Source organism: Cyrtonyx montezumae, unplaced genomic scaffold (assembly GCF_038088225.1).
Source record: "Cyrtonyx montezumae isolate F1298 unplaced genomic scaffold, pur_monq_1.0 scaffold_6, whole genome shotgun sequence".
Classification (NCBI taxonomy): domain Eukaryota; kingdom Metazoa; phylum Chordata; class Aves; order Galliformes; family Odontophoridae; genus Cyrtonyx; species Cyrtonyx montezumae.
In genome coordinates, this window is record NW_027072067.1 from 12707721 (window position 1) to 12730121 (window position 22401).

Consider the following 22401-nt stretch of genomic DNA (forward strand, 5'->3'; position numbering starts at 1 on the left):
CTGTGCGGCCGAAGCGAGGACGGCCTGGGAGCGCTGCCCGCCGCCCCCGGGAGGGACGAGGTGACAAAACCCGTCCAGGGGCGGCCGGCGCGGCCCTTCGAGGTGTTCCGAGGACGTTCTGAGCCGCGACGACGCTGCCGCTGTCCCTCCGACGGCTCTGCGGGCAAACCGGGAGCTGAGCGCATCCTGCAGCCCCTTCGCGGGGAGCGGCCCTTGCCCTGCCCTGCCCTGCCCTGCCCTCACCCGTTGGGCTGCGGGAAGAGCACGGGGTCGCTCCCGGCCCCGGCTGTCGGCACCCCCCGCCACGCAGTGCGCTTCCCCGGGACCGGCTCGGGGCTGCGGGACGCCCGGGCTCGTCCCGCTGCCGCTCCTCGTCCTTTCTCGCTGCTCCCGTCCCGTCCTGCCCCGTCTGGCTGCCAGGGCCGGGTTCGCTTTGCAGCCGCGATCCGCTTGCGAGGGGCTGAGCTACAGCCCCTTCGCTCGGGGACGGAATCCCTCGCTCCTAAGGTTTCCAACAGCGGTGACTTACAGCGATGGGGATTCCAATTAATAATAATAATAATGATTCTAACCCAAAACTCTCCGAAAAAAAAAAATCTTTTAAAACAAATTCTCCCCCCATCTTTTCCCCGCTACCAGGCTCGATGAGCATCGCTCCCCGCGCCTCACCCGGTCCAAACCATCGAAGCGATCGTTTTGGCAGTGAAAAACCAAAACCAAAACTCGAGTGAGGAGGAGATGAGCCCCGGGGGCTCGAAGCTCCGCTCCCGGCACAGCACCGCGGTCCTGAGCTCGGCGTAGAGCTGTGCTCGCCCTCGCCTCCCTCCGTTTAACCGCTCCATTAAGCGGGGAAAGGTGAACTCCCCATCGCGGCGTCCCCAGGCATTCGTGTGTGTCGCTCGTTCCCCGCTTCATTGGCGAGCCCGGCCCGAGCAGCACGCAGAGATCAGCCTCGTTTCTCCGCTAGAATAATATTGTTCCTAACGACGTGGCCGGAATAGACACTCGCGTATTAAAAGTAGGGAAAGGGGGGAGCTGAGAAGGGAATATTTAGTGTAATCCAAGTGCTTGATTATCCGTATTCTGATCAAAAAGAGTTTCTGAGGCCTGCTGGGAGTGATTAGATTAATGTAATGCGGTTTGAAGGGTCTGTGTTTTCTCTCTTAATTTGGGTCATTACTCGGAAAGCGAGCGTGAGATCACTTCATCTGCATGCGGGGAGCGGCACCGGGGAGCGGCCGAGCAGCGCCGGAACGAGAGCGGCCCCGGGAAGCTCCGGGCGCCCTTCTCCTGGGGGCGGCCCCACCCGGCCCCCTCCTGCCCTCCGCCGCATCCCCACGGGGCCGGGCAGTGCCGCTCTCCCCCGGCTCGGGGCCGGAGTGGGAAATGAGACACCTACGAAGGGCCGGTTTATTGTCCCACGATAGATTATATATATATATATAATATATATATTCCTCACTTATTCGAGCGTACATTTAAAATGGAGATTTACAGACACGTATAAAGAGCGCTGTCCTGGCGGGGGGGCTGCCGGCCCGGCCCCTCTTGGCCCGCAGCACCGTTAAATAGGATTCCTCTTATATACAGCTGCAGCTCGGGGTCGCTTGCTACCGGCGGCTGAGCTCGCTGGGGAAGAGACAGAGAAGCGAAGGCTGCAGTTGGGATGGGTGACGGCCCTTAGCTCTGCCCGCTGCGCGCTGGGTCCCGGGGCGGCGGCGGCGGAGCGCTGGAGACGCTGTCGTGCAACTTTCGGACGTGCTTCTTTAAATCAAAGTTTCTGCAAAATCCTTTGCCGCAAGTGACGCACGTGAAGGGCTTCTTGTCGTTGTGGGTGTGCATGTGGAAAGTCAAGTTATAGATCTGGTGGAAGGCTTTGTTGCAGATGGTGCACTTGTACTGCTTCTCCCCGCTGTGGGTCAGCTTGTGGTTCTTGTAGTTGCCTGCGAGGGAGGAGGAAGGTGGGAAAGGGGTTAGCGAGGGCGCCAGGTGAGGGGGGGCAGGAAGCGAGCCCCCGCGCCCCATCCCGCTGTCAGAGCCGCTCCGCGTCATCGCCGCGGCACAAATGAGGGCCGGGTCAGCCCGGTGACCCGCGGCAAATGGTGAGCGCCCGGGGTTAGGCCCGCGGCCCCGCATCTCATTTAAAAAGCATTTCGGGATCCCCGGCCGCGGTCCCCGCGCTGCGCTCCGGCTTAGGAGAGTAATTGGGAGCGGCGGCGGCTCGGCTCGCACCCCTCGTCCCCGCAGCCGAACGGGGCACGCTTAATCCCCGCTAATGATGACGGAGCCCGTCCCGGCCCGGCCCCGCTCACCTTTCTGGTGGAAGCCCTTGCCGCAGAACTCGCAGACGAAGGGTTTGTAGCCGGCGTGGATGCGGATGTGGGTGTTGAGCGTGGAGCTCCTGTTGAACGCCTTCCCACACTGGTTGCACTTGTGGGGCTTCTCCTGCGCGGGGAGGGGGGAACGGGAGGGGACAAGAGGCCCGTTAGGGGCTGCGGGGAGAAGCCGCCCCCTGCCCCCATTCCGCCCCTCACCTCCCCACCTACCTGCGTGTGGATGATTTTGTGCCGGCACAGGGTGCTGGCTTGGCGGAAGCCCTTCCCGCAGACCTTGCACACGAACGGCCGGGCCCCCGTGTGCACGGGCATGTGCCGGGTGAGGTTGTAATGCGCGTTGAACACCTGCGGGGAAGCAGCGGTGAGACGCGGCGGGGCCGCTCCCGCACGCCGCGGTCCCTCCCGCAGCCCCGTTCCCCTTACCTTGCCGCACACCTCGCAGGTGAAGTTCTTGGGTTTGCCCTCCGCCGCGCCGCCGCCGCCGCCCCCCCCCAGCTTGGCGTGGCCCTTGGGGGGTCCGCCGCGCTCCGCCGCCGCCGCCTCCTTCATCACCTGGTCCAGGTGGCCCGGCAGCCGCTCCTTGTGCGCGAAGGGCGGCGGCGGGGGCAGCTTGTCGGCCGCCAGCCCCGCCAGCTTGGCGTTCTCCAGCAGGAAAAGCTTCTGATGAGCCGAGAGCCCCCCCGGCGGCGGGGGGCCCAGCAGACCGGCGGGGAAGAGCTGTCCGTGCAGCAGGTCGGCCGGGTGGTAGGCGGCATCCAGGTAGTTGAAGTAATAGAGGGAGCGGGGGGCGGCCGGCACGGCCCCCGCCTGGTGGATGACCTGCGGCTTGATGAGCCGCCCGCTGGGCTGGCCCAGGGAGAGCTCTGCCTTGCAGCAGACGCCGCAGTTGGCTTTGCAGAGCCCCCCAGCGCCCCGCAGGCCGCTCTTCCACAGCTCCGAGTAGTTGAGCAGAGTCTTGGAGGGCACCTCGTAGCCCAGCGGAGGGATGGGGATCACGCAGGGCAGCGGAGAGCACAGGCTGAGCGGCTTCTTGCCCGCCTCCGGCTCCGGCCCCGGGCCGCCGTGCCGCTGCTCGAAGGCCGCTTTGGGCTCCGACGTCTTGGCCATGATGCGCTCGATGGAGAAGGCCAGGCTCTTGGACGGGTTAGCGGCGGCGGCCCGGCCGTCGTGCCGGGGGCAGGGGGAAGGCATGACCGTCTCCAGCGACCCCGAGCTCGCCATGGCTCTGCGCCGTGCGGGAACTTGGGCTGAGCGGCCGCTCGCTCCTGCGCTCGGCTCTGCATTCCAGAAAAGCCAGGAGACAAATCAATTTAATAAGCACCTTGTTCTCTTCCCCCCCCCCCTCCCCCCATTCACCCACCCCCCCCACCGGCACCCCCTCCCTATTTACATTCAAATGAACATATCCAAGAACAATGGCACGTAGGGTACCAGATTACTGCTCATTAAGCGGAACACGCTAAAGTAACATGCGAGCTAGACCTTGTTAGTATTTAAAAAGGGGAAACAAAAAAAAAAAAGGAAAAAAAAAAAAGGAAAAAGACAGAAGAAGCTCCCCCAGCCCCTGCCACCCTGCCCAGCCCCACCGACGGGGCGAGGGGCTGCCTCGGGACCCCTTACCTTAGCCCGGCTCCGACGAGGCGCATCCAAGCAGCGCGTTGCGGCCGCAGTCACATTTTGATAGCAAACATCTTCCCGAGCGTCAGCTCACCGCCTCGTACATTTAAGGCTGACATCACATGAAGTCACTTGGAGCAGGATGACACGGGGATGCCACCATGGATCTTCCCCGAGCCGAGGCGCCGGGCTGGAGCGCGGTGGGTTGGGGCAGGGAGAGGAAGAGAAGCCCCCCCCCCCCCCTCCTCCACGCACGATTTCCTTCCAGTTTAAGACGCTCAAATCGCTCGTGTGCGAGCTAGGATTTTTTTTTTTTTTCTCTTCCTTCCCTCTCTCTCTCCCTTCTTAAAAAGCAACTTGCAAAGCAGAGGAATCGTTTTGCATGTGGCAAATTAGAAGGCAAGTGCGATTCACAAGTTGGGTGGAAAAGAGTGCTCCAGTTCTCGCTGGGGTTAGAGGAGCCGCTCGGAGTGAGCGTGAGGATTTTTTGCTTTTTATTTATTTATTTATTTTAAGAAGGGGGAGAATGATTTTTTTTTCCTCCTAAAGCAACTACCACGCAACCGTGCTCGAGTTATTTTGGCAACCCATCTGCAATCAGCTCCGTTGCAACCGAGCTGGAAGATAATTAATAAATTGTCACTTATCTGCGAGCCTCCCCAGCATGTATAAATTAATAGCCAACCCATTAATTAGGACGGTGTATTAATGTTAATTAAACTAAGTTTAATTCCACCCCCCTCTCCTCGCGGAGTGGCTGGTGATTAGCCTTAAATAAACGCGGAGGGGGTCGACTCCGGGGCTGGGTTTGCGCTGCTTTAAGAGAAAAAATAAATAAATAAATAAAAGGAAAAAGTACAAAATAAAAGGCAAAAAGAGAAAAGCGGCCGTGCGCTGTGAACGGGAGTTTTGCAAACGCTCACCCCGAGAGACGCCCGCATCCCTGAGCGTGCAAGCGGGTGCATCTCCCTTTCCCATTTAATCATTTTCTCGCCCCCCTCCTGCTCCCCCCCCCCCCCGCCCCAAATCTACGACATTATTGCGGCTGGGTGCCGGGCTTCCTTCCTTCCTTCCCTTCTCTAATTAGGACGAGTTGGGGCGGGAGGGGAGGGTCCGCAGAACGCTGCGGTGTGAGGAGCGGGAGCTGGGGAGCCCCGCGCCCACCTGGTGGAAGGGGCCCGGCCCCGCAGGACCCTCTCGGGGCCATTCATCCCGAGCGATTCTCCCCCAGCGATTCACAGCGCTCCATTCTCTTTCACTGGGAGCCACTATAGCGCTGCGTGGAACCTGGTTTTGTGTGTTTCTAAAATAAAGGGGAGGATTAGCCGGGGGAAGGGATTGGGGGGGGGGGGGAAGGGGGGGGTGGGGGGAGCGAGAGGTTTAGATTGAGCCTGGCTAGAGGTAAAGGAGGCAATGAAAAGACTCATATACATGTATATGTGTGTGTGTATGTATGTGTGTATATATATATATATATATATATTTTTTTCCGCCTCCCTCGCGCGCCTAAGAAAGTTTGGAGGAATTCGGCGGTTCTGTGCGGCTCTGACAAAGCCGCGCCTCCTTCTCCCCGCCGGGGCAGCTCGCTGGCGGCTGTTTGCAGACGGCTTTTTCACCTGCGAACCACAACACGCCGCAGAAACAAACTTTGAAAGCGTCGGCGGCCGTCCGTGGGCTCCCGGCGGGCGGAGGGGAGCACTGTGCCCCGGGCTCGAGGGGACCGCCGGCATCGAGGGCTCATCCCGCATCTGCAGCATCATGTGTCGGCGTCCCCGGAGCCGACGCCCCTGCCCTAGCGGCGGTTGTAAGGGACGGACAGAAGCCATCCCGCTTTTTGGGACGGGGCTGAGGAGGGCCAAGCGATCCGCTCCCGATGTTGGGCTGCGGGAGAGCCCCGAGCCGTGCGGCGGGCAGGAGGCGGCGGGGCTCCGCTCGCTGCCGGGGCTCGTCGGCTTCAGCAAAGTATTTAATTAGCCTCCACAAACTTCTTTTCCTCGCCTGCAGATTATACTGAGTGGAGGGTTGGGAACTATTTTACACCTTGCCACTCACATGTTAATTAATCTCTATCTAACCCTAATTGCAGTTTATTCAAGCACCGCTCAACAGCTCACCCACACAATAAACACTGGGGCTGCTTTTATCCATATTACTCCCCGCTCACACGTTGAGTAATTAACTCCAGTACCAACTAATAGTGCAAACAAATATTTTCTGTAAACGAGATGATTTCGGGCAGGATAAAAGAGGACTGCGGAGCCGGGGCCGGGAGCTCGCTGCCAGCTTCCCCGCGCCCTTCCCGGGCTCTCGTTCCCCGGCTCGGGCGCTCTCCGGCCCGGTCCCTTCCCGGCTCTACCGCTCCGCATCCCCAGCCCCACCCGGGGTGGAGGGGTCCCGCAAGGCCTCGGGGCTCCCTGGGGGCGAGGAGCCGCGGCGGGGACCCCGAGCCGCAGCCCCGGGGCCGCCTCCTTCCCACGGCCCCGGAGGAAGCCCCCGCGGAGCCCGGGCCGTGCTGCTGCTCCCGGCCGCGACGTGCCCAGGTGCCGCATGCCTCGTGCAAGCCGGGCTTTGGGATCGCGGTTAAGACCCAGGCATCGAAGCTCAGTATTTTAATTGAAATCGCAGGTTTAGGCACAGCTGGAGGCTGTCTCTATCGATTCCACTTCTGCCGTTCCGGCAAGGGTATTAAAAATGACTGACTTTGATAAGGCTGCCCCAGTCACGGTGCCCTGCCCACCGCCGCGCCTTCGCCCTCCTCGCACGGCGAGCTCCGGCCGGTGTCAGCGGGCCCGGGGGGGCCGCACGTCGGGTGGGGTGCGGGGTTGGAGCCGCGTTCCGCCTCTCCGCGCCGGCTGCTCCCCCTCGGAGGCTTCAGCCCTCACCCCCGGCATTTGGAGGAATGAAATGGTTTGAGGATTTTTTTTTTTACTTTATTTATTTTTTTCCTCTGGGAACAGCGCGCCGCAGAGCCGCTTGCAACGCACGCATCTATTTACAGTTATTATTTACAGTTATTATTAGTATTTTTCTCCATCCGTCTCTCGAGAAAAACGATTCCGGGTGCCCGGCCCGACAGGGCGGCCCGACCCCACGCCCAAACCTCTTTGCCTTTCCCCCCGCTTTTTAACCCAACGCCAATTTTCACGCTGGGAACAGGCTCACCCCGCAGCCCCGGCCCCAAACCCTCCTCGGGCTCTGACATCGAAATCCGCCACTGTTGCCCCCGCCGCCCCCAGCAACCGAGCGCGGGGACCGCGTCCCGCAGCCCCCGACGGGCGCCCGGCATCCCGCGCTCCGACCCCTCCCGCACGGCCGCGTCCTGCTCCGCTGGGAGATAACTTGGGATCCTCCTCGTTATTTAAGGTGGCAGCTGCTTAAACTCCGCAGCGGAAGCTGCCGAAAGTTGTTAGCGTTACGCTTCGGTCTCTTTCTGAAATGGTGGCTTTGATTTCTGCACTGCTTTGCTTTATATGTATATATGCACGTAAGTCTAGATATTTTTATGATGCTTTTTTCTTTTTTTTTTTTGAACTTCTCGATCAGAACAGAGTCATTGGATCCTAGATTATCCCGAGGTGCAACGATCACTGAACCCAGCTGCAGGCCCCGCACAGGGTCACCCCAAACCTTGTGGCTGAGAGTGGTGCCCAACCTCCTTGAACTTCATCAGGTTGGTGCTGTGCCCTCTGCCCTGGGAAGCCCGTTCCACCCCCGCTGCCCTCTCGTGAAGAACCTTTCCCAGACCCCCACCTGACCCTCCCCAGATGCAGCTCCATGCATCCCTCTGGCCCTGTCTCTCTCCAGTCAGGCAGAGCTCAGCGTCAGCTCTCCCTGCAGCCATGAGGGGGCTGCAGGCTGCCACGAGGCCTTCCCTCAGCCCCTGCTTCTCTGGGTTGAAGGATCCCAAGGACCTCAGCCGCTCCTCATCCTTCCCTCCAGGCCCTTTTCCATCTCTGTAGCCCTCCACTGGGGTCTCTGTGGCAATTTTATGTCCTTATTTTATGATGCCCAAACTGTGCATGGTGACCAAGGTGAGGCCATTCCGTGCAGGAAGTGGAGTGCATTTAAAACCCACTCAGGGTCCAAATCTGCTCCTGGTGTCATCACCTTATTTTCACTACCAAATGAAGCAAGGTGAAGCCCGTATCATACGTACGCAGGGCCACATTCCTACCCAAGGGTCACCTTGCCCACCCAGATTAGATTTATAGTCACTTTGTTGTTGTTTTATAAACGTACGTTTGCCTGTTACTTAAATGTGTTGGTCCTCGACCATCTCTTCCTATTTATCCTTCCACAGAACCTTTGCTTTTCTGCGTCATCATTTTGCAGTACAATGGATAAGGATTACCATGTGGGTCACTCCAAATTACTTTTGCTCTTTTTCTTCCTTTCCAGTCGTTGTAGAGAATGTTCCTACTGTGGTACAGTCGTGTTCTGACAAAGTTGGTCAGTTTTCAGCTTTTCACAGATAAGTTTTGGGATTATTCCTGTACTCTCTCTGCAAAATGCAGTCTGTCAGGGAAGATCTTTGGAAAGGTAAATTTATCTGTGGTTTCGGAGCTATGGCACATCTTTGCTGTCAGTGCAAGATGTGAAGCTCCAGGAAGAGCTGAGGAATAGCTAGTTAAAGATCTTTAAATATGAGGATTTGTGGAAAATTACTCCAAGCATTCATTCTGTGAAATCATCCGACCAGCTCTGGGTTCTCAATTAGGATGGGGCTACCTTTGCCGATCAGGAGGCAGCTTCTGGAGTGGCTCCATGGCTTTGTGGTTGCATCTCTCCGTATCTTTGTGGCTATGGGACTCCACGGTGTTGTGTCTGTGCCAAGTGCAGCAGGCAGGGCCAAGGGTGATGCTGGGCTGCTCTGGGCACTGCCCAGGGGCAGACTCTTTTTGGATGAATTAGTGAGACACGAATGGGGGGATATCAGGAGAACAAAGGCTGAGCTGGGCCAGGGTGCACTGTTGGACTGCTTGCCCCTTTGTAATGCAGCAATCTGGAACACTGTAACTCGTTTTTGGGGCAATGAGTGGTCCCAGAGTGAACACAATGAGATTTTGGGAGCGCAGTGGTGGGTTGTCTTTGCCAGTGTTGGCACAGGAGCACTGACGTTTTTAACCTTTATCTAATGGAGGAGCCAGTACCTGCCCTGCTCCTAAAGCTGCAGCAGTAGCCCCAGTGCAGAGCAGTTGGTAAGGCACCATGGCACCAACTGCACGTAGGGTGCCCTGACGGCAATCAGAGCGGCTTATGTAATTCTAAAAATGGCACCTCCCCACTTGCCACATCCCTTTCTGTGCATGAAGAGAGTCCTGCAGAGCTGCCAAACAGAAGCAGTTGAATGAACTCCTTTCTCTGCTCATTCCTCCTTCCGTAGCTCAGGGAGTGTGAGCCAGAACCTATTCTAGTTTGCTGTCAACAGGAATGGTTACGAACGGCTCAATCCCGACCGGGCTCAGTGCCCCAAGCAGTGCTGTGAGCAGTGGTAGCACTGTGGGTGAAGGTCCCTCTGCTGGACCACTGTGCTTCAGGAGACAGCGTTGTCCTCCCCGTGCCAGGAGCTCACCTGGCCAGGGAGGTGAAGCAGGGAGGAGATGCCACTCTTCCTGTTCAAAAGAGCCATTCCCATACTGCGGTAGTGGATCGATGCTGCATTTCATCTCTGAGAACAGAAACGGAAAGATGTCCCTCCCCAGTGTTTTGAAATGTGGTACTTTTTCATTTTGAAAGAGTGGGAGCTTTGAAAATTTTCTGTTTTTTTTTTTTTTTTTTTCCTTCCCGTATTTGCTATTTAGGAGAAAAGGTGGGAGGAAGTAGAGAAGGAGAATATAATGGGGGGATGGCCTTGTTCTCACTTTCCTACTGAAAACATCTCAGAAAAAGGAGCAAAAAGCAGTGAGAATGGGTAGAAGCCCACTCCCGTTTTATGTTTCCATTCCTTCTCTTTTTCACTTGAGAGAAGGATGGCCAAAAAAAAAAAAAAAAGATAAGTGGGACAACCCCCACGTGTTTTGAATTATTCTCTTCTTAATGAGGTAGAAAAACATCTAATTTTCAAAATTCCATGCTTTTTAATGGAAAAAAAGAAAATCAAACAGAGTGAGAACCTCTCCCAAGCCAATGGCAGTTGCCACTCCTGCAGTCATTTTGCAGCTCCCCTCTCAGTGTTGCCCAGCTGGCTGCACCATGGGTCATAGTGGTCGATATTTGCATTTGCCTTTGCTTGGGCTGATGGTGGCTGGGTGGTGGAGCTGTTGCTTTGCAACCCTCTGCATCAAGGATCTCTCTTTTTGTGTGTGTGGTTTCAGCCCCACAGGATGCAAGCGGAAAGAACCACCAGAACATTCCCCCAAATGATCCCAGCTCCAACTGGAAGTCCAGTCCTGTTTATTGGAGGAAAAAAAAAATCAGTGTGTGACCTAAGTATTCCCTGAATGCTCAAGAACGCCCACAAGTTCCATAAAAATAACCAATAATTTACTTATTTGTCTTAATTTCGAGCGGAGGTTGTGATTTTTTTGGGGTGGGGGGTGGTGGTGGTGGGGCTAATGACACTGAACAAAACAATGCAGAGAAACACGGGTGGGCCATCAGCTGTGCGACACGGAGAGCTGCTCCAGCTCTCAACTCAACGCAGAGCGTCAGAGTGCTCCCAGGGGCTCTCAGACTTCTGGTGCCTGTGAACCACAACCACAATGGCTCATCCCTCCCTGCGGCTGGTTCTGCTGAGGGCACGTGTTGCAGTGAGCTGTAGCCTCCCATCAGCAGTCCCTTCCCGTCCCCCTTGGGCTGTGCCCTGTCCCTGCTAGAGGTGGCTGTGGCTCCTGTCCCTATGACAGCCTGGGCCGGGCCGCTGGGATCAGCTCTCCGCTGAATGCAGTCCTAAGCAGGACAGCCTTTGTTCCCCCCCCCCAGCTGTCACATCCTGCAGGATCTGCAACAAGTCCTCGCCGTGGAGACCCCTCTTGTCAGTCCCCAATCTGATCTGACCACCTGGTTTGTTTTTGAATCGAGCACTCGAGTCATAACATTTCTGTTTATTTCAACAACTGTATTCCTTGCATAGGAAATGAGCCAACATGGTCTAAGGCGGGGAGAGCAAAGCGTGTCGTGGTTGTAATTGCTTTTGCTCTCCCAATATCAAATTTTACAGCATAATCAAAATCTTATTTATTTATTTTTTTTACTGCTGGACTCTGTTATTGACTTAATCTTCTTAAGTGCTCCTATTATTCCAGTGATTTCATCGTTGCATGTTGATTTTAATCTTTTGATCTCCATATTAGCTACTGCCTGCAACTAATTTGTTGCTCAGTGTTTTTCTTTGTTTTGACCTGTGAGGCATTTTCCTCATGGCACACAACTCTGCTGGCAGATTGCATATAATCTCTGCACTTTTTTTCTCCCATATTTTGCATAGTTACAACAAATGCAGATTTACAACTTGCAGTAGAATATGTGTCTTTTAGAACGGCTGAAGAAAATAGCACTCTGTGTTGAGCTCAGGAGCCTCAGTGTGCTTGGATAAAGAGAATACCACCGAATGGAGGGAGGTGTCACAAGTTCAGAACTGTGATTTGTAATTGTGGCTTCTCTCGTAATTCAGGAATTGTAACTTACCTTTATATACCCTCAGGCATCAAATAGGTCCTGAAGGCATTCCTGGAGCTGAGAGGAAGGAGGCTGAGCTTTGTGAACGGGGACTCTCCACCCCTTGACATGAAGCTGGGTCATGACACCGTGGAGAAGTCTTCTGAGCAAAGACCGGTGGTGACGGTGATGGTACTGAACTTCACAAAGTACAGAGGGTGGAGCAGAGCTCAGTAGTGTTCTGCTTGGCCATTCCGTCACTGCTTTTTTTCTTTGTGGTTTAACCTGTACTGATTTACTGGGGGCTTTGTTTGCTTTGGCTTTTATTTATTTATTTATTTTTGGAGCTTAGTGGAGTAATTTTTGCCTTAGGTTTGCTGTGACTTTTTAAAAAAGAACACAGCCTGAACGTTGACAAAATCATCTTTGCTTAGCTGCGTGCCTATTTATGCTTCTGAAACCAAATTGTCTTCTAATATTTTTGACGTTTTGGTCACTAGAGAGGCAGAAAAGCAATTTCTAAGATGCCTATGGGCCAAGAGACATGCTTTACAGCAGAGGGGAAAGAATCTGTTAGTTGCTGAAATATAAAACAAATTGGATGAACAGCTGCTGACACTTGTCAGTCAAATAGTTGATAGCATTTTCAGTCTCCATGCCACATGCTTTAAGTAAGTCTGTCAAAGGATATTTTTGCTGGACTTCCCTGTAAATATGAGAGAAGTTTTGGCCTGATCTATCATTTAAAATTTTGCTGGCAGAGGAATGAAATTTTCCTCTTTCCCCATAACTGATTGACATAACTGTACTGGCAGATTCTTCATCGAGGTGCAGTTGTACTGGCAGAAAGTCCTTTGACTGTTGGATCTTGTTCCGTCGCAGCGATGGGTTGAAGTGAAACAAGCAGCAGACCCTCGTGTTTCCTAACTGGGTTTGCCAGAGTGTGCCCATCCATCAGGAAAGCCTTTTAGATGCTGCCCAAGCTGCAGCTTTGCCCCCCGGGAGCCTGAGGCCAAACCAAAGCGTAGTGCATGGGGACTTTAAGCTCAGGCTCACATTGTTCAGGCAACACCAAACCATTTCGGTTGTTTCCTTGTTGTGGGCGTGTGCTCAAGCCTGCCGTATTCTCAGGGTTATTGCAGAGGCTCTGAGCTGCTGTGCTGGGGTTTGAGGACACGTGGAAAGTGGTCACAGGATCCTTTCTGATGACAGAAACTCAGAGATGTGTCCATCACTGCCAAATCAGGGAAGCACCTGTGTGCAGTGATGTGCAGCAGGAAGCAGCTCCTGAAGGCTGCGCCCACGCTCTTCATTCAAAAAACTGATCAGGGCTCAGTGTTTTTAAAGGTGGCAGGTGGAAGTGGGCTGTGTTTTCACCCAATAAATGTTTCATGTATTAAAAAAAAAAAAAAGAAAAATAGGGGGAGCCTGTTCCAGAGCAGAATCAAGCTGCTTCTCTGCTCTGTGTGTCTTGTAGCAGAGCTACACACTTGGATCTTCCCCTGTGCTTTTTGCTACTGCTCTGTTGGCTGCCCCAAGTGGTGTCTTCCCATTGCCTCCTCTTGGAGCTGAAGCCATTAGTAGCAGTATCTGGGGCAGGAGATGGAGAGCAAGAAGAGGGCATGAGCATGCATACGTACAGCTCAGGAGCTTGGCCTGAGGTGGGCTTCAGGGTGTGCTTCAAGGCTCCGAGCATAGAGATGTCAGGATAGAATCAGAGAATCATTAAGGTTGGAAAAGACCTCTAAGATCACATAGTCCGACCACTGACCCATCACTACTGTCTGCGAAATCATGACCCTAAAAATAGATAGTAAATAGATGGTAAACTCTGCCATGGGAGAAGGACCCAAACCGAGCACTGTAGTGCTCCATAGTCATCCCAACCCCACCTGGGACCCAACACCTTCCAGCTCTTCCAATTGTCTGGGGAGTGTCTGTGACTCCTGGACGCTGGAAGATGCTTTGGTTTGATGCTTCCTTATGCCAGGCCACCATTTATTTGTGGGTGGTGAAATTGTGTCCTTCCCCAGGGTGGCAACAGGTTGCCCTCTGTAGGGGTGAAGGACATCATCTCTGGGACAGCTGGGAGTCTGTCCACGTGCCCTGTGTTTGTAAATGCCCTGCAGGCTGCTGCTGTTGGCTTCTTTGGGAGAAGATATGGGCTGAAGCCTGTTTGTGCAGTGTAAGTGCTGGGCAAGGCTAATTACCGTGTAATTGTGGGGGCTGTACCACGGCAGACCATCAATGAGACATCCAAAGACAGGTGACAGGGTGCAGTGTGCAGATAATCGTGGGAACAACTGGGGTGGTGGCAGCCAAAATGCCTGTGTACCTGGGGAATACACAGCGTGGTCCCACGCTGACCTTTGGGAATAAACTGGGAAACCATCTTCTACATTAATAAACTGTAAAAACACCCATGAGAAAAGAAAATGCCTTTATTCTGAGAGGTGGGGGCTCTTACATCTCAGCTGGTTATTATTATTTTTTTTTCTAAGGCAGACATAAAAAGACTCCATAATTTATTCTTAGGACATCTGAATAGTTATTTATTGAGAAGCCACAGTTCTCACACTTTTACAACTGTCGGCTTGTATAAGGCAAAAAAAGCAAGATGGATTATCACTATTTTACACAGAAAGAAAAGCTCTGGAAGGGGAATGGATGGACATGCAGTTACTGCTCAAAATGCAATGTACATGACATATATAAAAACCATTGTTAAACAGAGGAATTGTAAATTATGGTTACAATCTACTGAAATAAATATTCAATATATTATTATAAACACATTTGTATAGTCTAAGATTGTAATTAAAGTTGTCTTTGTACATACACGGTTATTTGAAATTTAAACAAAAGTGTAACATTTAGAGGAGCAAATGTCAACATAAAACAACTGCTTTGGACTTGTAATGTGGCGTGATATATCCATAATGATAGGATTAATCTGGTGTGGCAATTAGAATGACTAATCCTTTGGGATGTAGCCTTCATGGAGTTAACTGCATACTGAAGGGAAGAGCCTGGGATATTAACAAGGATGCAGAATGATTCAAACGGCTGTCTGGGTTTGTTTGTTTTCTGGTTTTTAAATGAACAGAGAGAACAAAAAATCATTTGTAATTGCCTCATTTTTCTTTTAAAAACAAAGCTGTTTTTTTTTTCTTTTATTACTTTTTAAAATTATTATTAATTTTAAGCAGTTGGCATCCACAGAAGAGAAACAAAGAAATGAAAGGACTCGATTCACTCATCTTCACAACAATTTACCATCAATGTATATACAGTACATTAATGAAGCATCGTTTAAACTTTAATTGTAACAGGGACACACCTAGTATGTTTTCTATGTAATTTTCCATTAACAGTATTAAACAATGGTGCTCCATATTGCTTATGAACATACAGATATGAAATTAGGAAACCAATGAATCGAAGAGAGGTGCTAACCTTATTACCACACAGCTAACATGGCGTTTGTATTGGTAAACTTCTCATGGGCGTTTAGAGCTGACAGAAGAATTCCTAATGTGGCTATAACTGAGTTATGGACGAGGTACATGCACGGACACCGGGCGGTCTCCAGGCCAGCTGCCCTAGTCATCCTCTTCATCCTCCTCATCGCTGTCCTTCATGGTGATCCCCTGGAGCCCTCCGCCCTCGCTGACCGACGCCGTGGCCTCCTCGACTGTCAGCCGGTTCCGAATGGTCTCGTAGGTTTTGCTGTTCAAGGTGGAGTCCAGCACGCCTTGCAATCGGAAATCCCGGTAGGTTTTCTAAAGAGGAGAGAGGGGAGGAGGAGACAGCACGGAGCTCAGGCTGCTCCTGGCTGCCCGGCTTCGTGTCCCTGCGTCCCCGTGTCCCCACGCTCTGGGGCCACCACTCTACGAGGCTGGGATGGAGCTTTCCATAAGGCATGCTGGGGTCTAAAAGCATGTGGAAGACGTAAAGTAGTGCTACTCAGAGCAACTGTCCTGGCTTCTAGATGCATTCAGCTGCCTGTAATCCAAGTCATTTTTCGTCACGCAGCAGAACGCTTACCACCCAGAGCTGCAGACGGGTGCCCTGGAACGCTCTGCATTAAACAACCTTCCCTACAATACTGGGTTTAAATAAGCGAAGTCCAGGGTACCCGAGAAAATGGCTCATGTATGGAGATAAGCACACTGCGTGTATTCCTTAAATCTCTCTTTCTTCACCTTATTCCAAAGCTGGAGTTGCATTTCCAGTCAGCTATACTTCCCCCATTACTCTGGTTAATTTCCCTGCGTTTCTATTTATGTTTTAAAACTTCTTGACTCCGTGAGATAAATCTCCGGCCTCTGAGTTCCATTAATTACACTCTGTGCAGAAACTGTTTACTGCTCTACACTCTCAGAAAGTCCTTGGATGTGTTGTAGCTGCTTCTGAGAGTAACGCTGGTATAAATAAAGCACAAGGAAGAAAGCTTTCCTCAGCTAGCTGACAAGGAGAAATAATCTGCCTGTGCTGTTGTTTTCAGTTATGAAAAGCACACTAATACTGTTCAGTTTTAATTTATTCATGCCTTCAATGTGTTCACTGCACACTAGACCATAAACATTATAAAATACCAGACCAAAAAAAAAAAAAAGCATTAGATAGAACCTAAAATGATCAAAAATATATTTACCCCCTTCTGTGATCTTATTATTTCATGTAAACCACTGTGATTTCACGCTGAAATCATTATCATTAGCCCAAGACACGCACACATACACACACACGTGCACTCAAAGAAAGAAATGTTACTTTCAGGGTATGTTATCTCACCTTTGGGATCTCTTAAGAGTTGATTATATACACCCATTGTAAAAGAAACAACTTCAATTAACTATGAGAACAATCCTCGTTTGCATTCTGGCGTTAATCACAAGCCGTAGCCGGGCTTGCATGTTTCTAGGAGAGCAGTGTTAAAAGAGGCTGGGTTTGATTTCACCCATGTGAGCAGCGACGGTGCCATCAGCCCCAGAAAGGTTTCGGGGTGCTTTTTGTACAGGTGGGGCTGAAGAGCGCTGTTTTCCCTCTCTTCATGCAAGCAGTCACTCTGCTCTTACTTCTACGCACGTTTTGCGTGTGTGTGCATTTCAAGTTACTGCTTATCCATCTGATAAACTTCTTCCTTTCTGAGCATCTTAATGAAGGAGTGGAAGGAGTGCATTCTCTGCCGGGCGCCGCTCCCCCTGAGAATGCAGCGCACACACACGCGCCCCTTTCAGCAGCAAGACGCTCACGGAAGCACAGCAGGTGTTACCTTCACTATCCTAATGAGCGTTTTCAGCTGGTAGATGTGCAGCTGCAGGTCCATGCGGTCCGTCAGCCAGGTGCAGACGACGTTCATCGAGCTGGTGTACCATTGCTGCAAGAGAGACAGCACTTCTCCAGCACCCGCGCCCTGCGAGCGAGCACGCAGCGGGACCAGCCTTCCCCACGGGCAGCCCGCTAATGGCACGTGACAGACTTCCAGGGGGGAGACAGGCACCCTCTTTTACACAGATTTTCCATGCACGATCTTTTAACTTTCAGTAACAACTACAGCGAATCTGACTCGCGGGGGCAGCGGCCACCGGCAACGCCGTGCGGTTTCTGTAATCCTATTTTGCCATTGACTTGACTTGGCAGCAGTGGTGGGAGTTTGGCCCGGTCCGGTTTTTAACCCGTTCCCTGCCCCGCCGAGCACAGCCCTGCCTTCGGGACCACACTCAGGTACTCACCGCTCACGTGTCGCCTCGAGCAGCCGTGGGGAGCTGCAGGGCAACACTGGCGCAGGCATCTATGGGAGCAGCACGGGAAACGCTTTGATTTTGGCCTCACGGTTATGAAAGATGGCAAAGCAGCAAGCAAATGAGCTTGCTTCAAGCTGCTGAGCTCGCAGGGCCCCTCCAGGGGCTGAAATTTTGCTGCTCGCCTGTGAGAAAGGCTTGCAGCCGTGTGGCAGCAGCTTGCCAGCCCCGCGGTGCGGGACGCAGCTCAGTGCCCCACTCAGCAGGGCTGGCGAGGGGGGCAGAAGCAGGGCCAGGTGTGGTGGGGACCACGACACCTCTCCGTGTGCTCAGCGCCACAGATGGTTCCCGAACACGCTGCACCCAGGGACCATCACAGCCCTGTGTGCACAGGAACAGTCCTCTTGTTTATTCCTACGCATGCACGGATCAAAACCCTGTACAGCAGCGCCATGGAAATTTAACTAGAATCGGTTAAAGAGGATAAAAAACATAGATTAATTCATAAAAATCCCAATCAAGCCCCATCCAGGTTAGCTGGCAATGAAGCTCCCTCACAACTAACCTAAAGCCTTGCATTGGTTTGACTCAGGCATTATTTCCTCCCATCACTGCACCTTCTCCTCGGTGTCGGTGTCTGCATGCCACGTGCACGAGCTGACACAAGGCTGAGCACAGCAAGTACAAGCTAGAGGTGCACAGTGCGGCCAAAATGTGGGCTTGGGTTATCAGACCAGAAGACAACACACCTGGTAGCTGCCATCCCCACCAGGACCTGGAATGCTGCAGGGGGAAGAGGTTTCCCCCTTTATGAGTTGGACTCCATGACCCTTATGGGTCACTTCCAGCTTGGGATATTCTATGATTTATGGCATCAGCACAGAGCTGTACAGTGTAGGAGCTGGTGTCATCTGCTACATGGAGCTGAAGATATCATGGTGGTGAAAAAAGTATTAATCTCCTATTGCTACAAAAACTTTTCTATCTATACTTTTATTTCTACAGCACCTCTTCATAAAATGGAGGAAATAAAGGGATGGAAGAGCCACCAAAGCCATACTGAGTGGTCACCTCCTGCTTGGGCCAGCTTAGGCTTGGGCTGAGACTTCTGTTGGCCCTTCATCTCCAGGATGGGCACCTGGCAAGCGCTGAGAGCATGAATGGCTCTCTCTAACTTGGACAAGAAGGAAGGAGCTCTGTTGGCTGTGGCTGTCCCTAAGGTCCAGCACCTCAGCTGTGACACGAAGCTCTGTGCAGCCCCGGAATGGGACACAGGCAGGTCCTGCCATGTCTGCCCTGTGCCACACACACCTGCTCAGAACTGAATCCCACCTCACGGGGGCTCAGCCTCGCACATTGCTCAGTGGCATGAAAGGAGCTCTCCTCCTCAGAGCTGAGTTACTCCAAAGACTTTCTGCTTTGTGAAAAAAGGACAAAGTGTAATTCATTGATCTCGATACACAAAACCGTCACGTCACTTCATAGAGCACGCACCAACTGCTGAATTTAAGCCCTGCATATTCATAAAAATAAGTTAGCCCATAAATTAAACGTTCCCTTTAGCTATCACTAGTGTTAATGCGCTACAAGACGCACAAGCCCTCTGATTCATGACTAACCCTCCAAAGAGGATAACATTTGCATATGATTATATTATTAAAAAAAAACATAACAACAACAAAGCCAAATGCTCCAGAACGGGAACGCCGTCATTTCAGACAAAAGAGAGCAACACTGGTGTGCTCTGATGTCCCCTGGGACGCACGGCTCCTTGGGGCTTGTCCCCATGCACGAACTACCAAAGGTACAGCCCAAATGTGCCCTTCCCGTGGGGCTGCAATGCATTCCCAGGCACCAGAGTATAAACGTGCTTCTCCAAACTCATCACAGCTCTGAAGAGTGACGCTCCCAAGCGTCCATGGAGCCCAACTTCAACTCATGGTCGCCCACCCTGTTACAGATGGCATCTGCACTCATCCCAAGGGATGGCTCCTGGATAACAGCAGAGGAAATGCAGAGAAATGCCCTTAGCGTGGCACCAGAGCCTGGACACAGCAAGCAGATCCCATCTGCATGGGCAGGAAAGTAACCCCGCTTTGGGGTGAGCCCCTCCCCTTCTCAGCAGCTCTTACTGCCAGGTGCATCGTGGCAGCTGGGATGCTCTAGGACAGCAGGATAAGAGCAGAAGCAGCGCGGGGTTGTGAGTGCTGCCCGGGCATCCCAACCTGCCCGAGCCATCATCTCACTCTGTGTTTTTTTCCTTCTCCTTTTTGGAATGCAAATGCATGATCAATAAGTTGCCGAAATAGCAAGCTTGTCTCTGAATATATAAATGGCAAAAATTGATATGAATAAATCTGCAAGTAGCACACTGAGCGTGGCACATTTCATCAAAAAAGAAAAAAATAAAAACACCCCGTGCTTGGCTCCTGCTTTCCGGGAGGTGGTGTCATTACACGTACCCGGGAACATCTGCAAACCCCCGTTCTCTTTGGTGTGAGCTGAATGGAAGCATGACCTCCTGTTCCTTGCCATGAACCTCGAGTTCACACTCATATTTTACATGTTACAGGAAGCCGCAGCTCACCCCAGGGGTGCAGCAAACAGAATCTCGTAAGCCAGATGCAACACTGCTTCTTAAGGCACCTGAAGGAGCTGTATTCTTCATTCAAAAGCTTACATACTAGTAGCTTAAGGTCACTTCAGCTTTTGTAAAGAGCGGGACAAAACCAGGAATGCTTATAGGGCTGGGTTGTCAGCAGGGTAGCAGAGGGATTACAAGGAACCTGTGACTCTGCCTCTTTCTGCCTTTACTGGTAGTTTTTTTGTGTGTGAACAAGTGCCATACAACAGATTGAGGCTGGTATAAAGGCCTGGGACTGTGCAAGAGCACCCCGCTGAGCCTCAGCTGTGCTTGCAATTAGCAATAGGCATGAAATGATTATTGTTGTGGTGGCTGATGGCAATCTGAAGTGACAAGTTTTATGGGGGAAGTTGTAGTGGGGATGTTCGGCAAGTTTCTGCAAACCATTAATCGAAGGCTGCAACACAGTGTAGTCAAAGCTATTTTATGTCATTGCAAAGGTCTCACAAGGATGCTGAAAGAATATTTTTCTGCTCTCAGTGCCTCGGAATGGAGTTTTTCTAGGTCAGGGATTCTTTACTGCCCTATTTAGTGTCAAAAATACCCATTTGCCTCAAATTAGCAGAAAGCTTGTAGTTAAGGGCTAGAGATTAGGCATACAAAATTACTCAGCAGGTGACTGCTGGGTGGATTTGGGGGTTGAGAAGTCTTTAAAACTGACTACGAGACATTATATACTTCTGACAAAAGAACATAGTAATCCTACCTGCTTGCTTTAACCACTGTTGTTTGTCTATTATTATGTGCTTTAATGCTCATAAGAGCAAAACTACTGGTGATACTACTCAATTACCATAGTAACTCTCCCCTATGACCTCTCATTTCAGTACTCGCTTTCCAGCCAGAACCAATCCAAGCAGGGCAAATCTATTTAAAACTGTGACACACACGGCACAAGGAAACCCCGAACGCCGGCTGGCTCCTCTCTTTGTCTGAGACACCGGCTTGTTTTGCAACGCTGAAAGGCAGCTTTGAAATGAAGCCTTGAATTCAAGGTGTTCCAGGGGTACGGCAAGGGGAGGAGAGAGCAGCGCGCTGACGCTGGGTCTCATTTCCCAAAGGAAAACAAATTCTGCTCTCAAAGCAACTTGATCGGCCAGGAAAGGAAAAATAAAGTAGAAATTCCCAACTCCTCGTGCCTGGTGTTTGCATCCATCCCATGGGCAGCAGCTCTGCTGACTTACAGCTGACAGTCCGTGACAGCTGACTGACTGTGCACCCACAGCCCGAGCTGCTCAGTGGCAGCAGTGGGAGGACCACGCATGTCCCTCTGGGCTGGTGTGACTACTGGGGTGTTCCTCTCCATCCTTCTTCTGGGGCTTTTTGGCTGTTGGTCCCACTCAGTCATTGCAATTCTAAGAACTCGGTGATGACAGCAAGCAAGAAGTGCAGAGACTCGCGGCCAACAGTTTCCTACTCCTTTCTTTAAAAAAGGAGAGTTTCTGGGAAGCTGCAGCACGGCAAAGACAACCTGGGTTTGAGAACCTGCTCCAAAACCTGCTGTGATGCCTCCAGGATGGAGCGGTGGCTGCTCTGGTGTTCTGCCTGTCCCAGCCCTGCACTAACAGGGTTGGAGAGGTGGTGCAGCCAGCATGGCCCCATATGTGTAGCTCCGATCTCCCCATGTTGGCTCAGGGATGGCACAGGCAGAACACGACCTGCTCACACAGCAGTTTACATCACACTTGTTGGTAAACTTCTCTACCCCGTCGCTGCAGGTGCCCAAGGCCACGGATGGGGCCCTGGGCAGCTTCAGCTGGCGGGGGGCAACCAGCCCACAGCATTGGGTTGGAACTGGATGGGCTTTAAGGTCCCATCCAACCCAACCATTCCATGATTCTATGATTCTCTTCCCACAGCTCAACAAAAGTCATACTCCGTGCACCACTGTTGGTGAGGGGTCCCCTGAAACTCCTCCTCCAGGTGGACATTTTGACCACAAAACTCCGGCACAGAGAACCCACCGCGCACCAGAGCATCCCGGTTTTGAGGCCACGGGCAGCACCACAAACAAAGAGGTGACCGTGCTGCCACGCAGATCCACCACATCATGCACGACAAAGGCTTGGAGACCCTGCAGGACGCTCTGAGTGCTCCCGGAGCCCCGGAGCAGTGGTGTTGGCACGGCACGGCCGTGGGGCCACGAGCATGCAGCCAACAGAAACCACGCAATGAGTTAATATTGTGGGCATTGATCAGCTAGTCTTACAATTAATGCTTCCAATAAAAAAAAAAAAAAGCTCCCCCTTTTTATTCAACAGAATAAGAAATTAAACACTTGTGGGCTCATTCTAAAGAATGAATGAAATTGAATAAGCTACCTAGCACTTGAGATTCCCAGCGAGTGCTTGAATAGAGCAAACCTCCTGAGTTGAATGGATTGCCTTTTGGGACCAATTTGTCTCTTTTCACTCTTTATTCCTCCTTTTTTGCTGACAGATGTACAAAGGCGGAACTGCGC

The 22401-nt window shown here is 52.1% G+C and overlaps 2 protein-coding genes across 8 annotated transcripts in view; both read right to left on the reverse strand.

The window, feature by feature from the left end:
- Positions 1 to 1408: 1408 nt before the first annotated feature.
- Positions 1409 to 3645, reverse strand: FEZF2 (FEZ family zinc finger 2). The gene is made up of 4 exons (XM_065749351.1): positions 2760 to 3645; positions 2547 to 2681; positions 2313 to 2445; positions 1409 to 1943 (listed from the first exon to the last, which is right to left on the reverse strand). Exons 1-4 carry the CDS (start codon positions 3555 to 3557, stop codon positions 1681 to 1683), a joined length of 1329 nt encoding a protein of 442 aa, XP_065605423.1. The 5' UTR covers positions 3558 to 3645; the 3' UTR covers positions 1409 to 1680.
- Positions 3646 to 13978: 10333 nt separating this feature from the next.
- The window catches only part of CADPS (calcium dependent secretion activator), a 170979-nt gene continuing 162556 nt past the window's right edge, over positions 13979 to 22401 (reverse strand). For all 7 annotated transcript variants that reach the window (XM_065749919.1, XM_065749921.1, XM_065749917.1 and 4 more), the window contains 2 exons: positions 16828 to 16932; positions 13979 to 15331 (listed from right to left, as the gene is read on the reverse strand). In XM_065749919.1, coding sequence (XP_065605991.1) covers positions 15152 to 15331; positions 16828 to 16932 — 285 coding nt within the window. In that variant the 3' untranslated portion in view covers positions 13979 to 15151. The remainder of the gene's footprint in view (positions 15332 to 16827; positions 16933 to 22401) is intronic.